A 21,246-nucleotide genomic window follows, 5' to 3' on the forward strand; every position below is an offset into this window, starting at 1 on the left:
GGGCAGCTAGATGGTGCAATGGATAGAGTGCCAGGCCTGGACTCAAGAAGATTCATCTTCCTGAGTTCAAATCTGGCCTCAGACACTCACTAGCTATGTGACCTTGAGCAAGTCACTTAACTCTGTTTATCTCACTTTCCTCATCTGTAAGATGAACTGAAGAAGGAAATGGCAAACCACTCCAGTACATTTGCCAAAAAGACAAATGGGGTCACTAAGAGTCAGAAATGACCTAGCAACAGCAGAAAACATAGGCCACTCCTTGTTCCAATTCACTACACAGTCTCCTTATATTTCTCTTATTTTCCCTTCAGTGACTAAGTAATAATTTTGATTCACTAAATACTTGTTGAATGGAGTGGGAATTTGCAGTCTTTTATGAATCTTTCATCTCCATAATTTTGGGTTGTGTTTTACCAGGGAGAAATGGGGCTTCCAGGATCTCCAGGGCTTCAAGGACTAAGAGGAGAGAAGGGAGATGAGGTAAGTAAGTGCTTTCAGAACAAGAGAGTTTATTTGTGTTAGAGGTCACTTCGAACCCCTACATTATCTAACCTGAGGAAAGAGGAACATTATTCTAGAGCTTCATTCCGGGAACATTATTATGTTGTTCGAGGGGAATTTATCATGCCAAGGGATCAACATTTGGTTATTTAATGACAGGATCCTTTTTATTTATGGAAGGAGGAATCATAAATAAGAAAATCGTAAAAATGTAGTTTCAGGGTCACCTCAGAAGCCATCTAGGCTAACCGTTGAATCATCTCTGCAGTATTCTGGACAAATGACTTATCCATTTCCTTTGCTTGAAGATTTCAGAGGCTTCAAAGAATATAGGCAGTGCAGTAGAGATGGTGCCACATCTGTAGTCAAGCAGATCTAAATTCAGTTACTGTCTCAGACACTTTCTGGCTGTATGACCTTGGTACAGTTATTTAATCTCTTTGTGCCTCATGTTTCTCATTGGTAAAATGGGCATAATAATAGCATCTACCTTTGCAAGGTTGTTCTAAGGGTGAAGGGACACCCTTCCATATGTGACATATAAAACGTGTATAAGCACATACATGTGTGTATACACATCTGTATGTGTGCATATGCACACATGTATATACATGTGTGCATATGCATGCACTTATACATGTACACATTTCTATAAGAATGCACATGTATACATATATACACATGTGTATGCATGCATGCATGAATATGCATGTGTTTACAGGCATATGTAGCACAGTACAAACGCTGAAAACACTGTCTTATTATCATAATTGCTATCATTATTCAAGGATGGGGAATTAACTAACCCTGAAGGCAGCTTATTCTACCTGGGGACAATTCTAATTATTAGGAATTTCGTCCACATGTTGAGCTGAAATCCACTTCTCTGTAATATAATTCTTTCATCGTTTCTACATTTGCCCCTTGGGACCATTGAGAAAAGTCCAATTGCTCTTTCAAGTGACAACTTGAGAATTATGGTACTCAAAAAAAAAAACAACCATGCATTATGCTCTTCCCCATTCAAGCTTTCTCTTCTCCAGGCTAAATATTCTCAATTCCTTTACCTTTTACCATTTATCATATTTCTTATACTTTTGTAAATGTATTTATTTATTTTTAGTTTGCAACATTTGTCACATTTTTTAAGTCTTATGACTAGTCCAGTCACCTTCCCAAGCACATATTTCAGCTTGCCTTCTAATAATAGAATCACAGATCCCCCAATACTGATGGTGATCCCTGAGGACTGGTCAAAGACTCATGACCATTAACCTTTCTGCGCAGCTGCCCTGAACCCACTGCCAACACAAAACTGAATCAGAGGAGCTGCACCTGGATAGCCTTCTTTATTGTTCATTCCAAACATGAAATGAAAGTATTCACATGACAACACCCTGCTCCCTTTATATTCTCTTCACAGTAGGGTATTCCTAGTCCTCATTATCTGAACTGATCAACTTTCCATTTTCATCCATTTTCTTTCTTTGTCTCCAGCTGTCTCTATTTTTATCTCCATCTCTGTCTCTCTGTCTTTGTCTCTCTCTCTCTCTCTCTCTGACTCTCTTACTTCACTCATTTAATAAATTCTCATTGATCAATCACCAACATACCCACCACAACATAAAACCAAGACCATCATCTAAAATAGAATGTTGATACTTTTTATGGAGCCATAGATAATATTAACAATTTTGAACAGCTATGCAGATGCTACCTTTTCCCCACATGGCACAATTCTGAAATATAAAACTAGTGATTTTTATATAGATGTGATAACTATAACCCTAATCTAGTTCTGTTACCAGAAGGGAACTGCAAAATCTTCAGTGTCTCATGCTGTGTACGATCCTTCATGAGAGATGATATAGAATTATCAAAAGAGAATTTGGAGTGAAGAGATAATTCTAGTCTGGCTCTTCCATTAACTCACTAGGTGACTTTGGGCAAGAAATTTAATTCCTGTGACATCCATTTTTCTTCCTGGCAAATTAAAGGAGTAGGACTAGATGAAAACAAAGGTCCTTTGTAGCTGTGGGATTCCAATGGTTCTCCATTTGTCTGTAAACTCAAGGATTTGTAAGACATCTGTTTCAGGAATGTTAAAGTAATGTCTACACATTGCTTGCTTCTAGTTAAGGTTTATTGTCGTTCTGTCTGTATTAGCTGACAGTTGACAGAGGCTACTGACAAAAATCAAACTTTATTTTGTCTTGACTTTCCCAGAGAAAGACCAACAATGCCACTCACTTGCTTTTCATAACAATTCCCAGTGAAAAATGATTAGAATAGTGTCTGTGTTCTATCATTCTATCCATCCTTTATAATTGTAGTGTTTCCTACAGGAGTGTCTGGGAAATGAATCTTTCTAATTGCACTTTGAGGCAAATTTGCCATTTTTCATTGTGGGAGAGGGGAGACAGAATACATGTAAAGAGTGAATTGTCTGCCATGTTGTTGTCATGTGTGGGAAGAATTCTGGAATTGGAGTTCTCATAGTAGCTCCAATACTGAGTGGTGTGTGACCCTAGGCCAACTCAGTCTCTGCATCTATAAAGTTAACATAATACTCACTGCATTGCCCTACCTCTTTGTAAGGAAAGGACTTTATACATCTTAAATTGTTTTAGAAATGTGAACTTGCTAACTTACATCTCCTTGCTCCAAAATCCCTCTGCATACACTAGCATATTTAAATTTCAGTACAACCTGATTCTTCTAACTTATCAGCATTATGTCCCATTATTACTTTCTGCTTGCCCTACACCGTACCCAAACCAAATGGTTCCCCCATTCAACACTCCATTTCCCATCTCTGTGACTTTTCAGTCTGTGATACTCTGCATCCTCACTTTGGACTCTCAGAATCCCTAGCTTCCTTTCAGGCTCAGCTTAGCTGCCACTTCTACCTGGAAGTCTTTCTCAGTCCCGTTAATTATTAGTATTCTTCTCTCCTTCAAATTTAATCTTGTATTTACTGGTCATTGTAACAGTGTATCTCCTCAGGAGAATGTAAACTCTTTGAGGGCAGGCATCATTTTGTGCCTATCGTAGCATCCTCCTTGCCTTGCTCATAACTAGCCCATAAATACGTTGGATTTGTTGATTGACTACCAGTTAGGTTCTTTTTTCCTTCAGCCTACCTTTCTGATATAATAACATACTCAAATATTCTTCAGTCTAGCTAAACTAGTCTTTCTGCTATTCAGAGCAGCTAGGTGATGGCGATGATTAGAACACTGGACCTGGAGTCAGGGATTCCTGAGTTCAAATCTATCCTCAGACACTTACTATCTGTGTAATCCTGGGCAAGTCTTTTCACCTCTCCCAGATGTTTCCTGGGTTTCCTACTTAAGAAGGTCAGACTCAGTAGTCTTTAAAATCCAGTCTAGCTCTAATCTGTTATCCTATGAAATCATCAATCTTCTGAAGCATGACAAATATCTTAAAGTCCTTCTGCAACGTGTTTCACATTTCTCTGCCGTTTTAAACAGCACTTACTCAATGTCATTTCAACTTTACTTGATGACTTAGCATCTTCATCAGGAACATCAGCTATTGTGTTATATTGTAACATTTTGATACTCTCAAGGCCTACTGAAACAAGGAGGATTTAAATAGCCTCAAATTGCTGCATTTTTGTTTTGTTTTTTTGTGTTAGCCTTTTTTTTTCTTTTTTGTCCCTTGATTTCAGTCTAGTGGCTGAGACAGCCACTATTTTATAGTGGAAAGAACTGAATTTGTCATAAAAAGACAAGGTTTCCTATTGGTCTGATTTTCTTGGCTATTTCCCCTTCTTAGGCAAGTCACTTAACCTCTATAGACATCTATTTCCTCATTGGAAACCAGAGAATTGAATTAAAATACTTTTAAACTCATAATTCTTTTATCCTGCTTTGTTTATCTCTTAATATAACTGCTCTTAGCTCCTCTCCCCTTTCTAATTGATATCTGTCATTTATTCTGGGCACAGGAACAACATGGCAAATCTGTTAGAACTGTATATAAAATTTGAGCAAATCTGTTTTAAATGAAGGTCTGTATAATTCTAACTTGAGAGGAGCATTAGCAGTATAGTTTTGTGATATCTATCATCTCTAATCAAAAGTTCTTTTTGCTTCCTCCCTGGAAATTGACCATATCCTGGATAGGTAGTTTCTGGTAAATTGACCTCCAGGTAAAAATGGTGTTATCTAATTTAAAACTGTAAAAGGAAAATGGTCTAGAAGTTAGGAGATTTGGCTCTCCTTATGCATTTGTCTATCTAGCTGTGTAAACTTGGGTAAATAACTTTCCTTCTCTGTTTTTCAGTATCCTTCTCATAGCTTCACAAGATTTAGAAATAGAAAAGCAATCTTGTTCATTCACCTTCTTTTATAAATAAGTAGACTTGAAGCCAAGAGAAGTTCAGTGACTCTTACCTCAGACTGACAGATAGTAATCACACCAGGATTAGAACCCACATTTTCTAATGCCACATCCAGTCTTTTTTCTGTTCCACAATGTCCCATTTTATACAAAGGAATAGCATTTACTTATACTTTCTCCTCATTGAGTCCAATGAGACAATGTTTTGACTGTGAGCAACATAGAAGGCAATGGATATGCTGGACAGAGGCATATTAGTGGTCTCGGTAGTGATGGTATTTATTATTTTTCTCTGACTTGTACATTAGGGTGAAAAAGGTGGCCTGGGACTCCCTGGACTGAAAGGTGACAGAGGTGAAAAGGTAAGATTGTTATTTCTTAATTTTCATATTGCTAGGAGCTTTTGAAAACATGAAATTTTGGGTACCAATAGGATATGATGTTTGGTAGCTTGAAAGAAAGGAAGAAACTGGACAAATGTTCTCTTGTCTCTGTTATTGTCAATTAAAAGGAAAATGCTGATTCAAGGGTTTTAATATGGATGAATTTTTCTTTTAGACAATTTCTACCATATTAATAGCAGAAGTAAACTATATAATAAACTATGCCAACCTCTACCCATCACACCTTCCTTCCTTTTTGGTTAATTTTCTTTTACTTCAACCCTGTTCATTCTCTAAATACATGGCTCAGTCTTCATAATCAACCAATGCCCAGACATATCACTCTTAGATGGATTCGCAGCCAGCTGAATGATTAGACTGAAAGAATTAATTAATCACTGGATAATAATTAAATATTTAATGGCTACTAAATAATGGTTGAATATCAGCTATGATGCCCTCTCACTGCCCCAAGTCTAAACTGGACCAAATCTTGTACAATATGATGAATAGTCCTCCTACCATATAGCTCTCCCTTCTCCGGTTCTAACTTCCTAAAATTTTGACCCCAACACCAACTTTCCTCTCCTCAGAGCTAAGCATAATTAATGTGATTTGAACAGGACAGAAATCAGAGAGACTTAGTTAATCTTTCTTCTTATGAACTCTGACACTTATTTTAGTCTTAAGTTTGTCTTAAATACTCTTGCTTTCCCTCCTTTTTACACCCTTCTTTCTTTCTTTTTCCTGATTTTTTTCTTTCTCTACCGCTATCATTCTTTCCTGCTCTCTTCTCTCTTTTTATCTGTATTTCTGGCCATCCTTTCCTCTCCTCTTTTTTCTCTAACCACTGTTATTCTCTGACACTTTCTTCCCTTTTCTCTACCTATGTTTCTCCTTCTCCTCTTTTTCTTGCTGCATTTTTCATATTCATTCACTGTCATTTTATCTTTATACTTAGATTTTTTTTTATCATTCTGTTTCTATCTTCTTTTTCTTCCCTCTTCCCTCTTGTCTTCACTTTTCTGCATTTCTCTACATCTCCTTGCTTTTACTTTCTTCATGTTTCTTTCCCTTCTCTTTTTTCTGTGCCTGTTGATCTTTCATTCTTTATCCATCCCCTTCAGTTCTATGTATCTTTCTGCCTCCCTGCCTCTCTTGTCTCATTCTCTGATCTCCTGCCAATTCCTACCTTTCTCTTTTCTCAAATCCCCTCTCATCCACTTCCCTTCCTCCTTTACAGAGTGATGTCCTTTGGAAAGGATATGGCCTAAAAATAGATGACAGCATAAGAAAGTCTTAGGGACTTTTCAAAAACATCATTTCAGACAGAAAACTCATTTCTAGCACTCAAAAGCTTGGGATAATAAACCCTCTTTTATTGCTTCCCTTAGGCTGCTGGTACCTGCAGCAAAATTCAAAAATTCAACTTTGACTAAAGAAAGGTGCTTCCTTTTGTTTATAAATGGGCACAGACTGAGCTGAGCACATGGGGTATGTTTCTTGCCTGCTCAGAACCTACTACTTAAATAAGATTTGTAAACATTGCCTAGCTAGTCCATCCTGTTACAATCATTCACTGAAAGTTAACCCTCTTTTTAGGACAAATATTAACATAACCACACTTTGTAGCTGATTTACAACAAATAAATTTGCATTCCATTGTACACATGAAATGTTGTTTGAATGTGGAACCAACAGAAACCCTCATAATCACCATTTTAAAAAAAATCCTATTGACAGCATGCTAGTACAAGCCTTCATTGTAGTATTCCATAGTTCCCATAAAAAATATGTAGCATCTTCACTCCAATTAATCTTTCCCCCTCCCTTATCTTTGGTTAAATACTCTTTCTTATTTAGAGATCAAGTTATATAGTGAAAGTCCTCTACACTTCTGTCTAATACTCAAAACCTTTCCATTGTTATTTCCCGTGATGCTGTATACACCCTATGTTCCAATTAAACTAGATTCAGTCAACATTTATTTTTTAAGTTAATTTATTTACTTTTAGTTTTCAACCTTCACTTCAATAAGTTGTACATTTTCTCCCCTTCCCTCCCTTCTCCCTTCCACAGGATGGCATTAAATCTGATATAGGCTCAACATGTACATTTCTGTTAAACATTTTCACATTAGTTATATTACATAGAAGAATTAGAATGAATGGGAGAAACCATGAGAATGAAAAACAAAACAAAACAAAATACTTTGCTCCATAATTCTTTCTCTGGATGTGGATGCCATTTTCCATCATGAGTCCTTTGAAATTGTTTTAATTTCACTTCTAGAAGGATTAAGTTTATCAAAGTCAGTCATTGCATACTCTGACTGTTACTGTATATAATGTTCTCCTGGTTCTGCTCACTTCACTCAGCATTAGTTCATATAAGTCTTTCTAGGTTTTTCTGAAGTCTGTCTGTTCATCATTTCTTCTAGCACAATAGCATTCCATTACATTCATATACCACAGCTTGTTCAGCCGTTCCCCAATTGATGGGCATCCCCTCAATTTCCAGTTCTTGGCCACCTCAAAAAGAGCTGGTAAAAATATTTTTGTACATGTGAGTCCTTTTCCCATTTTTATCATATCTTTGGAATATAGACTTGGGAGTGGTGTTGCTGGGTCAAAGGGTATGCACATTTTTATATCCCTTTGGACATAGTTCCAAATTTATCTCCAGAATGGTAGGATCAGTTCACAACTCTACCAACAATGAATTAGTGTTCCAAATTTCCCACTTTTTATCCAATATTTATCATTCTCCTGTTTTGTCATGTTAACCAATCTGAAGGTGTGATGTGGTACCTCAGAGTTGTTTTGATTTTCATTTCTGAAATCAATAGGGAGTTAGAGCATTTTTTTTAATATGACTCCAGCTCATTTCAGTTTCTTCCTCTGAAAACTGCCTGTTCATATCCTTTGACCATTTATCAATTGGGGAAAGTCAATAACATTTATTAAGTGCTTACTGTGTGCTTAGAACTGTGCAAAGCTCTGAGCACACAAAAACAGGGCACATGTCCATCAAGTCAGGGATTTCATGCTCACAATCATCACCTACCTCCACCCACCTACCCCACTGCCCTTTGCATTATGCTTTCAAATCTATATGCCCCTCTGCTCATATACTTCCCTCTTCCTAATATAGACTCCCTTTCTCCTTTGACCCACTGAATTCTTTACCTTACTTAAAATTCATCTCAAATGCAGTCTTCCCCACAAAGCCATTCCAAATCCTTCATCTCATAGCACTCTTTCTCCTTCAAACCTCACATAATATATTTTTTCAAACTTTCTAATGTGCTTGTCACATAATGTCATGAATTACACTTATTACCACATGCAAATGTCTTGTCCCCCAGCTAGAATACAAGTTTTCCAATGGCCATAGCCATGTCTTTCATCAGTTTTATGACTATTGCTAACAAGAGTACATAACTCTGTACATGTTAACCACTTAATAAAAGGTTTGTTACATGAATGGTTGTTTTGTTCTCTTTGTTCTTCAGGGTGAAGCTGGTCCTGCTGGTCCCCCTGGTCCTCCTGGCCTCCCTGGAACAGTAAGTTATGTGACAGTGGATTCCTTCTATTCTTTGAACTCTTTCCAGTCTTTATTTCATGTGCCATATGGTCTCTCACTTAATTTCCCTTCTAATGCACTTACCAAGTAATGTTCTGAATGAGTTGCTATCCCTTATGTCTTAATCTAGACATTTATCCCATAATAGGTTTCTGCATTTGAGTCTTAGCTCTCTACATATAATATAAGTTCCTGAAATATGATATTTATCAGGTCTTCTACTTGTGTCCTTCCACAGCATCTATCACTGTTCCTTGCATATATAGATGTTTGCTCAATAAAGATTTATTTTCTTATATTACCATAGGACATTAAAACTGAGAGGGACCATAGAACACAGAAAGTTAGAAAGCAGTATAACACAGGGAAGAGAAAAAATAAAACAAAACAAACAGAAAACAAATTGAATATGGAGTCAAGGAACTGCTTTTAGATCCAAGCTCTGTCATTTAGTACCTGTATGACTTAAGGAAAATTTGATCAACCTTTCTGAGTCTCAGTTTCCCCATCTCTAAATGAAGAAGGTGAAATAGATTTTCTCGGTGGTCCTTTCCAGATTTAAATTTATGATTTTATGCTACTATTACAGGATTATTAGAGGATAGAATGATAATACTGACAAGGATCTTAGTGATTATATGGTCTGATGCCTTCATTTTACAGAGGGGAAAATTAAGGTCAAGAGAGAAAATGACCTGTCCAGGGTCACACAGTGAATTAGTTGCTTTCTAGTTGTCTCATTTATGTTACGATTTTTTTTTCTTCCGCACAGATCTGTCTTTAGAATGTAGAATGGAAAGGGTTAGAATTAGAAGGAGCCATAGACCCAAATTTATATTTTAAAGATAAGGAAAGTTAAGTTAAAAGAGGTTGGGACTTAATCAACAAGCATGTTTTAAGTGTCTAATATGTTTCAGGGACTGTTCTGGGTGCTGGCCATCCAAAAAGAAAGCAAATAAATCCCTGACCTCAAGGAGCTTACATTCTAATGGGAAAGACAATATGTATTGAAATAGGTGCAAGGTGGATCCAGAGTAGGTGGGAGGCAATTTAAGACACAGCCTGTAGTGAGTATTAAAGTTGGGTTCAAACTCAGTTTCCCCAGTGATGTTGATTTCTCCTATGCCATGCTATGTTGTCTCTATCTTCTCATCACTGGAAGGGTTCTTAGCTGTTTACTAAGAGCAGACATCAGTCTTCTAGTTTTCCCAATATTTAATCAGACCCAACCATGCAGGACAATGCCAAGCCTGTGCAATCAGGAAATGTCTAGTATTGCATAAAAGATGCCAGCAAGGGGTCGCTCTGACATAAGGGGAATAATCGACCCTCTGTTGGTGGTACTTGAATTCCCCTCATTCAAGATAAACCACGTATTTTGGAGGGATACCTCTTGGCTGCTTTATACCTGGGAAGCAGTATGATTCAATGGAAAGACCGTTGAAATAAGAATTCTTATTTGCATTGTGGAATTTAACTGTATAGGAGGAACAACTTTTATAGCAACCAGAACTGTCCAGACATTGAATGTATTGCCATTATAAGTAGTGAGCTTCCCATTACTAGAGATCTTCAAATGGAGACTAGAAGACCAGAGGTAGCTGTTGGCTCAGATTATAGAACACTGAGCCTGGAGTCAGGAATTTAAATTCCTGAGTTCAAATCTGGCCTCAGCAGCTTACCAGTTGTATGAACTGGTGCTCGTCACTTAGCCTCTGTTTTTCTCAGCTTGCACAACTGTAAAATGAGGATAATCATAGCACTGTCAGGGTTCTTGTGGGGATCAAATGAGATAATATTTATGAAAGCACTTAGTAATGTTTGGCACATATTAGGAACACTTAACAAATGCTTATTTCCTCCTTATTTGCTGGACATGTTGTAGATCAGGTTCCTATTCAGAAGTCCCTTCCAACTATGAAATCCTGCCAGTCTGTGAAAGCATTTTATCATCGGAGCCTAGCTCAGAATCTTGCTGTGCAGCTTTTGGCAAAGTAGGCTAATCATTCTGCTCTATCTTCCCTGACTTTGACATATTGCACTAATAACAGGACTTAGCTCTCCCACAAGACATCTGGAAGGATCACTTAGCAAATGTTAGTTAAGCTGTATTATTATAAATTACCATACAACTGTGGAAGTAGTGTCTTTGGGGGATGTGTTAACAGACTGTAATTGTGCATTGCCAAGAAAGAGAGTAATGAAGAGGAAAGACTATTGACAACATCATACAATGAAAAGAATGTACTTACAGGACCCAGGTTCAGATCCTAACTCTATGTCTTACTACTTATGTCTCCTTCTTGGAGAAGTCACTTGATCTCACTGGACTCCAGTTTCCTGATATCTAAAATGAAGGTGTTAGGTCATGTATGTTTTAAAATTACTTCAGGTTCTAAATCTTGTCACACATGGAAGGAAGGAAGGAAGGAAGGAAGGAAGGAAGGAAGGAAGGAAGGAAGGAAGGAAGGAAGGAAGGAAGGAAGGAAAAGAAGGCAGAATACAGTAAAAAAGAAAGTAAATTAAAAAAGAGGAGAGGGAAGAAAGCAGGGAAGGATAGAGAGAAGGAACACAATGAGGGAGAAAGAAGGAAGGAGAAAAGGAAAAGGAAAAAGGTAAAAAAACAGAAAAAAAAGGAAAAGCTATCCTCTAGATTATCTAAAAGATCAGATCCAGGAATGGCTAATCTTTTCCTTGGACTCCCAGATCTAATACTTACTAGTTGCAGGATTTGGGACAAGCCATTGACTTTTCTGAACCTTACTTTTCGCCTCTATAAAATTGAGGTTATAATTTGTGTCCTGCTTCTCTCAGTGTTATTTCCAAAAAAATGAGAAATTCAAAAGGTCCTTATAAACTTTATGTAGTGCTCTATAAGTGTAAATAATTTTTTTCTTACCCTGCCACTTTGATGACAGTTATTTTGTTGGCATGGGTACTACCTTCATGAGCAAAGTTCACAGTTTCTCCATGACTTCTCCTGGGAGAGTCTTTCCATCTTAGCCTGAAAATCACCCTGCTTTGCTTGAGGACTACCTTGAATTTTTCATATTTATCAGATATACCTATGTAACACAAGGCTGTCTATTTCTTAACTGCTTCTCCTCCTTCCTTTTTAAACCTTTTTTAACCTTTAAATAAAAAAGCAATGTGCAGAATTAGGGAAATTTTTTCTACTGTGCTTTTTAATAGTCAGGTCACAGGTGTTTTGTTTTTCACTCTGTGTACTTTCTACTCTGTGCACATTTTAGAAAGGACATTGATAAACTGGAGTATCCAGAATAGGCAAGGAGGAAGCTGGGCAGTCCTCAACATTGGGCTGTGTGAGAATCAATGAAAGGAACTTAAGAAGAGATGATGTGGTAGGGACCTGATAATTGTCTCCCGGTATCTGAAGGGTTGTTATGCAGAAGGGAATTGCACTGCTTGGTCTAATAGTGCAGTCATAAGTACAACTACTAGACTGGCAGAGAGTTTTCAAGACAATATAAAGAAAAAAAGCTGTCCTAACAATTAAAACAATTCCCATAGTGGAATGGCCTCTCTTGGAATATACTGTAGTATATTCCTTCCCATTGGCAGTCATTGAACCAAGGCTAGATGACTATATATTGTTGAAGATGGAAAAGAGATTCTTAGTGAGATATGGACTGGAGTAGATGACTGACGAGGTCCTTTCCAATTCTGGATTCTTTGATTGTAATTGATGTCTGTTTTTTTCTTCTTCTTTCTCTTCTTTACTTTCTTTTTTTTTTCTTCCTCCTTATTTACCTTCCTATTCTATATGCCCTTTCTACTTCCCTCTTCTTTTTCTCCCTTTTCTTTCTCATCCTTCTCTTTCTCATCTCCCTCATTTTTCCCCCCATTTTTCTTCCTTCTTCTTGTTCCCTCTTTCCTTCCCCTTTTTTCCTCCATCATAGGAGAATTTTATTTTTCATTTTAATTCATTAAATGTAAATAATGCTTTGCCCACCTAAAGACAAGTATTTTATTTGTCGTATCCAAGATGCCAAGAAGAGACAAGATCTCAGCATCTGTTTTCACTCCCAAAGCCTGCTCTCTATACCATTTTCTCCTTGCCATTCCCACAGGTATGAGTTCTACTGGCCCACACATTTTTTCAAAGGAAGGGTTATGAACTGATCATTGTGTATTGATTTTTATAAATGATGTCTTATTTTAGTGAAGAAAAAATACACATAAGGAAAAGTAAATCAGTAACATTGAGGGAAGTGCTTTATTTATAGCAATTCTGATTAAGAAAAAGCAAGTTTTATTACTCCTTATTTAAAGATGAGGGAGTACATGTTCGCCTGTCTGCTGATCATCTCCATATCTTCTGCCTGAAGTCTCTGCCACATCATGGCTGCCTGCAAACTGGTGCTGTTCCAGTAGGGAAAGAGCACCTGGAACCTGAAAAACTGCTTCAGCAGCTGGTATGATGTGGACCTGAGCCCTGTCATGCAGGAGGAGGCCAAGCGTGGTGGCTGCTTGCTATGAATTTGATATCTGCTTCACCTCTGTCCAGAAGAGAGCAATCTGTACCCTTTGGACAGTACTAGATGCCATTGGCCAGATGCGGATGCCTATAGTGAGGGCTTGGTACCTCAGTGAGCAGCACTATGGAGGTCTGACAGGCCTCAACAAAGCAGAGACTGCTGTTAAGCATGGCAAGACCCAGGTGAAGATCTGGCAATGATCCTGCCACCTCCAATGAGCCTAATCACCCCTTCTACAGCAACATCAGCAAGGACCATCACTAAGCAAATCTGACTGAGGATCAGCCGCCTCTCTGTGAGAGCCTGAAAGCCACCATAGTTCTACCCTTCTGGAATGAGGAAGTCATCCTCCAGACCAAGGAAGGAAAATGTGTTCTGTTTGCAGCCCAAGGTAATAATAGTCTTCCAGGGATTATCAAACATCTTGAGGGTCTGTCTGAAGAAGTAATCATGGAGCTGAATCCACCCACTGGTATTCCCATCCTGCATGTATTGGACAAGAATCTGAAACTCATCAAGCCCATGCAGTTCCTTGGAGATGAAGAGAATGTAGGCAAAGCCATGGAGGCTGTGGCAGCCCACAGCAAGGCCAAGAAGTGAAGCGGGCTACCAGCACACACAGCAGTCGTCAGGCCCTTCCCTTCTCACTGTCTGCACCACATCTCTCCCCTGCCTGGGCCACACGCTGACCATCGCCTTAGGGGTCACAGCACATGGCTGCAGGTGGGAGACTGATGGTTCCTTTTCTCATTTCCTCCCTATTTCAAACTAATGCTTTCCTCTCGTTTTGCCCTTCCACTCAATTACATTAGTCAGGAATGCCTCCTGGGTAGTTTGGCTCAGTAAGGGGTTTGGGGTTGGGGATGGGGACATAGTAAGAAGTGACCAATATGGGAAGTTGAAAGAAACAATTGATCCAGTTTTTCTTAGTCCTCTTGAGAGATGTTGTAGGAAGCAACATATGATCTGGGTGGTCATTTAACAAATCATGAAAGTCTTATTTCCTCCCTAATTCAAGAAAAATGGATCTGGGAGGTTGAGATTATGTTCTAATGTTTACATGTCACATTTACTTTCACAAAAGATCTTTCTAGGCTGGTTATTAGAGGCTTTTGAAATTAAATTATCCCACTTGGTAGTCATCAAAGATCTCAAGACACGTGAGAGAAGGCAGGGTTCCTTGATTTCTGAGGGATGGATGAGTATATTCCATTGTTTGTTTTATAGCCTCTGCTCTGTTCTGTGGCGGTGAAATGGTCCTAGATCATGTTGAAATGTGTCTCAGTCCCATTGCCTTCCACTTATGCCCATCCACCTGGGTCCTCATCAGTTTTTAGCATAAGTGTACAAACGCTCCTTTTTTGTTGTTCCCTATAATAAAGGAGTGATGTGAAATTAGACAGAGAGGGAGAGAGAGAGAGAGAGAGAGAAGAGGAAACAGGTTGTGAGCTTTTAAATGACTTGTCCATAATCTCACATAATTGTAAGTGACTCAGGCTATATTTGAACCCAACTTTAGGTGTATAGTACAGTGTAGAACCTGGAGTTAAGAAGACATTAGTTCAAATCCAGTTTCAGACATTCATTTGCTTTGTGATCCTGTCGAAATGACGTTAGCTGTCTACCTCAGTTTCCTCATCTATAATATGGAGGAAATAACAGCAACTGCTTCCCAGAGCTGTTGTGATCACATGAGATAATATTTGTAAGTTGTTTTGCAAACCTTAAAGTACTCATTGCAAAACAATTGGCACAGTGTCTGGCATACATTAAATACTATATAAATGCTATTTATTATGCTGATGATGATGATGATTATCATTTTAGGGTTCTTTCCACTACACAACACTGAGACTTTGGAATCAGAGACTTGAGACTTGTCTCTTTAGGTGCCAAAGTGCTAAGGATAGTTGTTCCTACACCTAAACCATCAGGAAAGGTGTTAGAAATAGTGTTTGCGAGTAAGCTGTTTCATGGTACAGTAGCAATATAATGAGAAGAGCTGGCATTTGAATAGCTTTTTACAGTTTACTCAGCACTTTACATCCATTATCTCATTTGATCCTCATAGCCCCTTGAGGTAGATCATTCTTAACAACACTTTTTTATCCTTTGGTGCATCTGCAGTCATAAATGAGGAGCCTCTGCTTGTACTCAGTGCTGTACCATGCAGCTTCTGAATCTTTCAGCCAATGGCACAACAAGAAAAATATATTCTACTTTTATCGTTTGTGAAAATCTTATAATTTTTCATAGAGCCAGATCAAAGACATCCTCTCTACACATATCAATTATTTTCATAAAAGTTTTTTAGTAGTGAAAAAGCAGATACGTGGACCAGTAGTCCTTGATATTTCTTCAATCTTTTTTTTTTTTTGGAGGAGGTAAAGAGGGATAATTAAACTGTCCATGAATTTTCATGGCACATGAATGCCTCCGTTCTTGCAGATATCTTACTGCTTGGTCACTTGATAATTTCTAATTTGTGTGGACTCTGTCGCCTGTGTAATTGCTGTAAATATTCTTATGCAATCATTATTTTCCTTGTTTGGTGAATGAGAAAAACAAATTACAAAGAGATTAAATAAATTGGTCAAGTTCATGCATTGAGAACAATAGTAGTGAAAGGACACACATCAAGGGTCTGCTGACTTTGAGCCTAGGATATTTTATTGCTTCCTATATTATCTTTGCTTCTCAGGGTTTGGGGTTGTAGTTTAGGGTCAAAGTTCAACAAACAATTCCTGAACACCAGCATTCTTTCCACTTCCATTAGTTAGATTCTAAGGTTTTTGATTCATTAAACCACATTTTATTATGTATGATATTCAGAGATGCCTAGAGGACCACCATTGCTTAGACAAGACACAGATATAAACAGTAGAATAGACATACCATTAGAAGACCATGGATTGATTCTTGCCTCTGTTACCTGCTACATATCTATACGTATGTGTGTGTTAGTCCTTCATTGCCAAAGAAGACCATGCCATCAGAGAAATAATGACATGACTTGCGCTTGACTTTGTTTTGAGTGAGGGAGGACTATCTATACATACATACATACATATATATACACACATATCTCTAAATATATCTGCATCTATATATACACATATATACATATATGTGAATATATGTACATATATATGTCCTTGTATCTACTTATAGCTATATCTATATCCATCTATATATCCCTTCATGTAAATATTCATATCTGTATGCATATTCAAGAAATATTATGTATGCATATGTGTATACACATATATAGTTTGTTTGTATGTATTTTTATATGTATGCACATATACATAAATCTTTTGCTAGAAATCTCCCACCCTCTTCAAGCTTCAGTTTCCTCCTGTAGAAGGCTGTTAAAAGAATTGGAGAATCAAATGTAGAAAATGAATAAGCAGTTTTTATTAATAAATCATTTCTCTCCATTTCTTCCTTGATTTCTATTTCAGACATCTTTCTTCACTCCACATCCTAACATCCCGGTAAGTAAAATATGTTGATTTATAGTTGTATGCCAGCAAGTCTATAGTGTGGTACACTTCTTTTCTCCTGGACTTTGGGAAGATGACCTTAGATTGTACTTAGCTCAGGGAGCCATTTTCTTAGCTAATTTCAGGCATTTGGGAGGTGGAGTAAGATATGATTTGGTATCACCGTGAAAAAAGGTGGAAAACAAGGTTCTGGGATAAGGTACAGAGGATGGTTATTTAGAGATTGACAGGAGATAGCATCCACAAAGAGGACCTTTTGCCAGTGTGGTGTTGGTAATTTGAAATGACTTTGGAAAGAGAACTCTCTCTGCTCTCCCACAGAAAAAAAAACAGACATTAAGAAAGAATAAGGGAGAATGTGGTTTCTCTGGTAGAAGAAAAGAATAAACCTTGACCTTATTACCATCCTGGAATCAGTGGCAAAATTATATCCTAAGATTTAGATTTTGAAGAGATCTTGGATATCAATTTAGAATTTGTGATACAGGAAAAAAAGTAAAGATGGATATAGTCTGACATAGACCCTAGGCTTTAGGAGAGCATTTTTCAAACAGTTCTGAAAAAGAAATAGGTAGGAAAGACCCCATATACTTAAATTCTACAAAGTAAATCAAATGAGAAAAAAAAGAAATAACTCCAAAATGAAATTCTGAAGACAAAAAAAGGGGACAGTTCTTTTAAGGAAGAAAATTGTGAAATAGTGATGTGGATGCGCAAGAACTTATCAGCAAACTTATATTGTTTAAAAAAATATTCAGGAGATGGAAGCAAGTGAAGGCACCTGGGTATGAAAACAAAATGATGACATAATCATCTGAAAATTGTTACAGAAATACTCTTGTTCCAGGAATACTATAGTTCAGGATGAACCGAGTTTGATCAGGAAAGCTAAAAATAAAGCAGGTTGATGTTTTTAAAAGCAATTTCAGCAGATAGATATATCTATATATACATATACGTGTATATATATATATATATATATATATATATATATATATATATAGTTAGAATGATGATGAAAATAGCTGACTTTTAAAAAATTTTTGAAGTACTTCATATACCTCACTTCATTTGCGATTCCTGTACAGTAGTTTCTATAAGTATGATCTCCATCTTATAGAAAATGAAATAGAGACTCCATGAAGTTAAATTCAGTGCCCAAGATTATGCAGTTAATTATGGTAACAGGAAAAGATTTGAACCCAGGATTTCCTGACTTTGAGTGTATCACTTCATCCATTACACTACGGAGAGAAAATAGCTCTTCAGCTCTTATTCTACTTGTTTGGTTTTTTGTTCCTACCTAGTAGACAATCTTTTGAACTAGAAAGAACATAAGCAAATAGCTAATAATAGGGGATTGAAATGCAGAATATATGGTGACATAATAAGTGTGTCTCTAACTGCCCTTCATACGTTGATCACAGATCCCTGATGATCAGCATCCTAGCCTAGTCAGAGAAGTGACAGATGCTTTTGCTGAACCACTGTTAGTATTTTTTGAAAGACTGTTGGTAATGTTTTGCGTACCACTGAACAAGAGAGAGGTGGTGTCTTGATTTACCACAACCACCACTACCACCCCCATCCCCCCCCAAAAAAGAGAGAAGGGAATAGAGAACATAGATTTTAGGTCAATGAGTTTGCCTTTGATTCCTAGAGAGATCATGGAATGATTAGTAAACATATAACAGAAAAGGAAACTGTGATCACAAGGCACCAACATGGCTTCATCAAGAACAATTCATGCCAAATCAACCTCAATTTTTTTGACAAGGTTTATTAAAATGAATGTTAAAAGGAATGCTGTAGGTCTAGCTTACCTATTTAATAATAACATTTAATAAAATCTTTTGGTGTGAAAAATAGTGAGAGAATTGGTCTAGAAAATAGTGAAGTCCAGGTGGATAGATTTTTGTTATTTAGTCGTTTTTCAGTCATATCTGACTCTCTATGACCCCATTTGGGGTTTTCTTGAAAAAGATACCGGAGCAGTTTGCCATTTCTTTCTCCAGATCATTTTCCAGATGAAGAAACTGAGGCAAACAGGGTTACGTGACTTGCCTGGGGTCATGCAGATAAGCGTTGGAGGCCAGATTTAAACTAAGGAAGATTTAAACATCATTCCAAGCCCAGTGCTCTATCCACTTCACCATCTAACAGTCTAGAGAAATAAACAGATGTATATTTAAAGAAGTCCAACCAGAAGACATGTTATAAGTTGTCATTGAACCTTTATTTTAAAACTCCCAGCAAGGAGGAGTAGACCTCCTCCCAAGGCAACTGAGATAATTTTTAGGTAGTGCTTTTAATAGTAGCATTTATTATGGAAGTATAGTAGCATCAATAATAACATGAAGAGTAGCATTTATCTGGCACATTACCATGTATCAGACGCTATGGGAGGTATTGGAGTTAAAACACAACAATGAACCGCCCCCACCCCTCCCCCCCAAAGAGCCTACATTTTATTAGGATAAACAGCATGAGCATAGATATGCATATGCAAAAGCAATGCAAGGGGAATTTTTGTAACTTCTTCAGACAAACCTAGAAGCAGTGGGTAGGAATCACCAAAGGACAAATTTAGACTTTATTCAGAAGAAAGCTTCCTGTTCTGGAGATATTCATGGCAGAGGTCACTCAGTCGCTTGTTAGTTGATTTTCTTTAGGCTAAGTTGAGCTGGGTAGCCTCTGATTCCAGTTTGGATATTGGATGATTACTCCTCCTCTTCTCATTGAGGTGATTAAATAAACCGTCTCTAATGTCCCTCTCAATGCTAAGATGTTATGGCTCTATGACAAATTGCAGGGTCACATACTGTGGTGTAGTGGAAACTGCATCAAAATGGGTCATCAAATGCTTGGTTTCTAGCCCTAACTTGACTTTGTAATCATGGGCAAATTAGTTAACAACTCTGAAGGAGGTGAATAACTTCCAACATTCTTTCTAGGTCAAACTTTTTTTTATATTGTTTTAACATTCTGAGGTCTAAGGCCTCTCCTTTTGTTCTTTGCTGGAAAAAAAAACAAAACAAAACAAGAAATCATTGTGGTGTAGTGGAAAGTGTAGTAGACTTGTATCAGGAGAATCCCGAGTTCCAATCCTATTTATGAGAACTGCTGAGTGTAAGAGAGGGCAATTTATGCTCCCTTCCACCCCTAGCTCCACTTTCCTTGGCAGTGGGGATAATAATACCTGTAATTCATATTTCAGAGGGTTTTTATGAGGCTCGGATAATAAAGCACGTAAAGTGCTTTGTAAACTTGAATTTATGATGTAAATGATAACTATTATTAACATTAAAATTTTAAGTACCCTTTTATCTCTAACAACCCGTGAGTTCAGAATCATTTCTTAAGCACTGACTATGTTCCAGGCACAGTGCTAAATGTTTTAGTTAAAATTAAAAAAATAAAATAAAAAAGCAACATTGCCCCTGACTCTTGAGGGGCTTTCTTCTAAAGCATGTAAATGTAGCATTGCTTGATGATATTTAAAACATACATCGTCTACTCATGCCTACTGTGAGTATCATTAGACATGATCTGAGAAATGCCCCCAAAGGTAAAGAATGCCATGGTATTCCAGTTCTCAGATGAAACCTCCTTATAGGGGTCAAGCCTCTTAGTGAAGAACCCTGGTAGATCCCATCACTTCTGACACTTGGTTTGGTTGGCTCTATGCTTTGTCAAAGTGGAATGGATTTTTTTCCTGGGCAGATGATGGGCCTTGCCTCTGTGTGTGCATTAAAATCTCTTTGCAATAAAAAAAGACAAAGGAGTATCTATAAAAAAGATTCATTGCAATACTCTGAGCTGCATTCCCTGGGGCAGCCTTGGTTGCCAAAGCAACATGTGTTTGTATTTATGGTTTCCTAAAGTGTTATTCTGTTTGACTTCATTAATGTTCTTCTTCAGTGTGCATTTTCTGAGTCCCTGTAGATCAAGAGGAGGTAGGGGACACTGAAGGATTTAGAGAGGTTTTAAAGTCTATAACATAATTAAGAGAAGTCATAATCATGGAGGAGACTGAATATCTCTGCTCCAGGCTCCAGTCTGCAAATCACTGCATTGCTGAAGTGCTGGCACATACCACAAGATGGCAATAGGAGCTGCTGGTTTGCTTGGACCCCTGGTCTCCAGCTTAAAAATAGGGTAAGAGGAAGACAAGATGAGCGAATAGAACAAGCTGCTCCAGAGATGGAATTAACCTCAGAGAGCATCGAGTTCAATTAGCAACTCACATTTATTAAACACTTTTGTAAGTTTCTGGGCCTCAGTTTTCTCATCTTCTGTACAGTGACAGACTACAGATGACCTGTAAGGTCCCTGGAAGTTCTGGACATCTGTGATTCTGTTTAACATTTGAAGGTTTGTCCAAATGCTTTCCTCACAGCA

At 37.6% G+C, this 21,246-nt stretch overlaps 1 protein-coding gene and 1 pseudogene across 1 annotated transcript in view; both read left to right on the forward strand.

Annotated features, from left to right (window-relative positions):
* COL22A1 (collagen type XXII alpha 1 chain) overlaps positions 1–21,246 on the forward strand; it is a 627,027-nt gene that overhangs the window by 435,971 nt on the left and 169,810 nt on the right. Inside the window, exons 30-33 of the mRNA XM_072602989.1 lie at positions 421–483; positions 5,181–5,234; positions 8,770–8,820; positions 16,804–16,836. Coding sequence (XP_072459090.1) covers positions 421–483; positions 5,181–5,234; positions 8,770–8,820; positions 16,804–16,836 — 201 coding nt within the window. The remainder of the gene's footprint in view (positions 1–420; positions 484–5,180; positions 5,235–8,769; positions 8,821–16,803; positions 16,837–21,246) is intronic.
* LOC140498201 (phosphoglycerate mutase 1-like) lies at positions 13,203–13,939 on the forward strand (annotated as a pseudogene).

This window comes from Notamacropus eugenii, chromosome 4, assembly GCF_028372415.1.
Source record: "Notamacropus eugenii isolate mMacEug1 chromosome 4, mMacEug1.pri_v2, whole genome shotgun sequence".
Lineage (NCBI taxonomy): Eukaryota > Metazoa > Chordata > Mammalia > Diprotodontia > Macropodidae > Notamacropus > Notamacropus eugenii.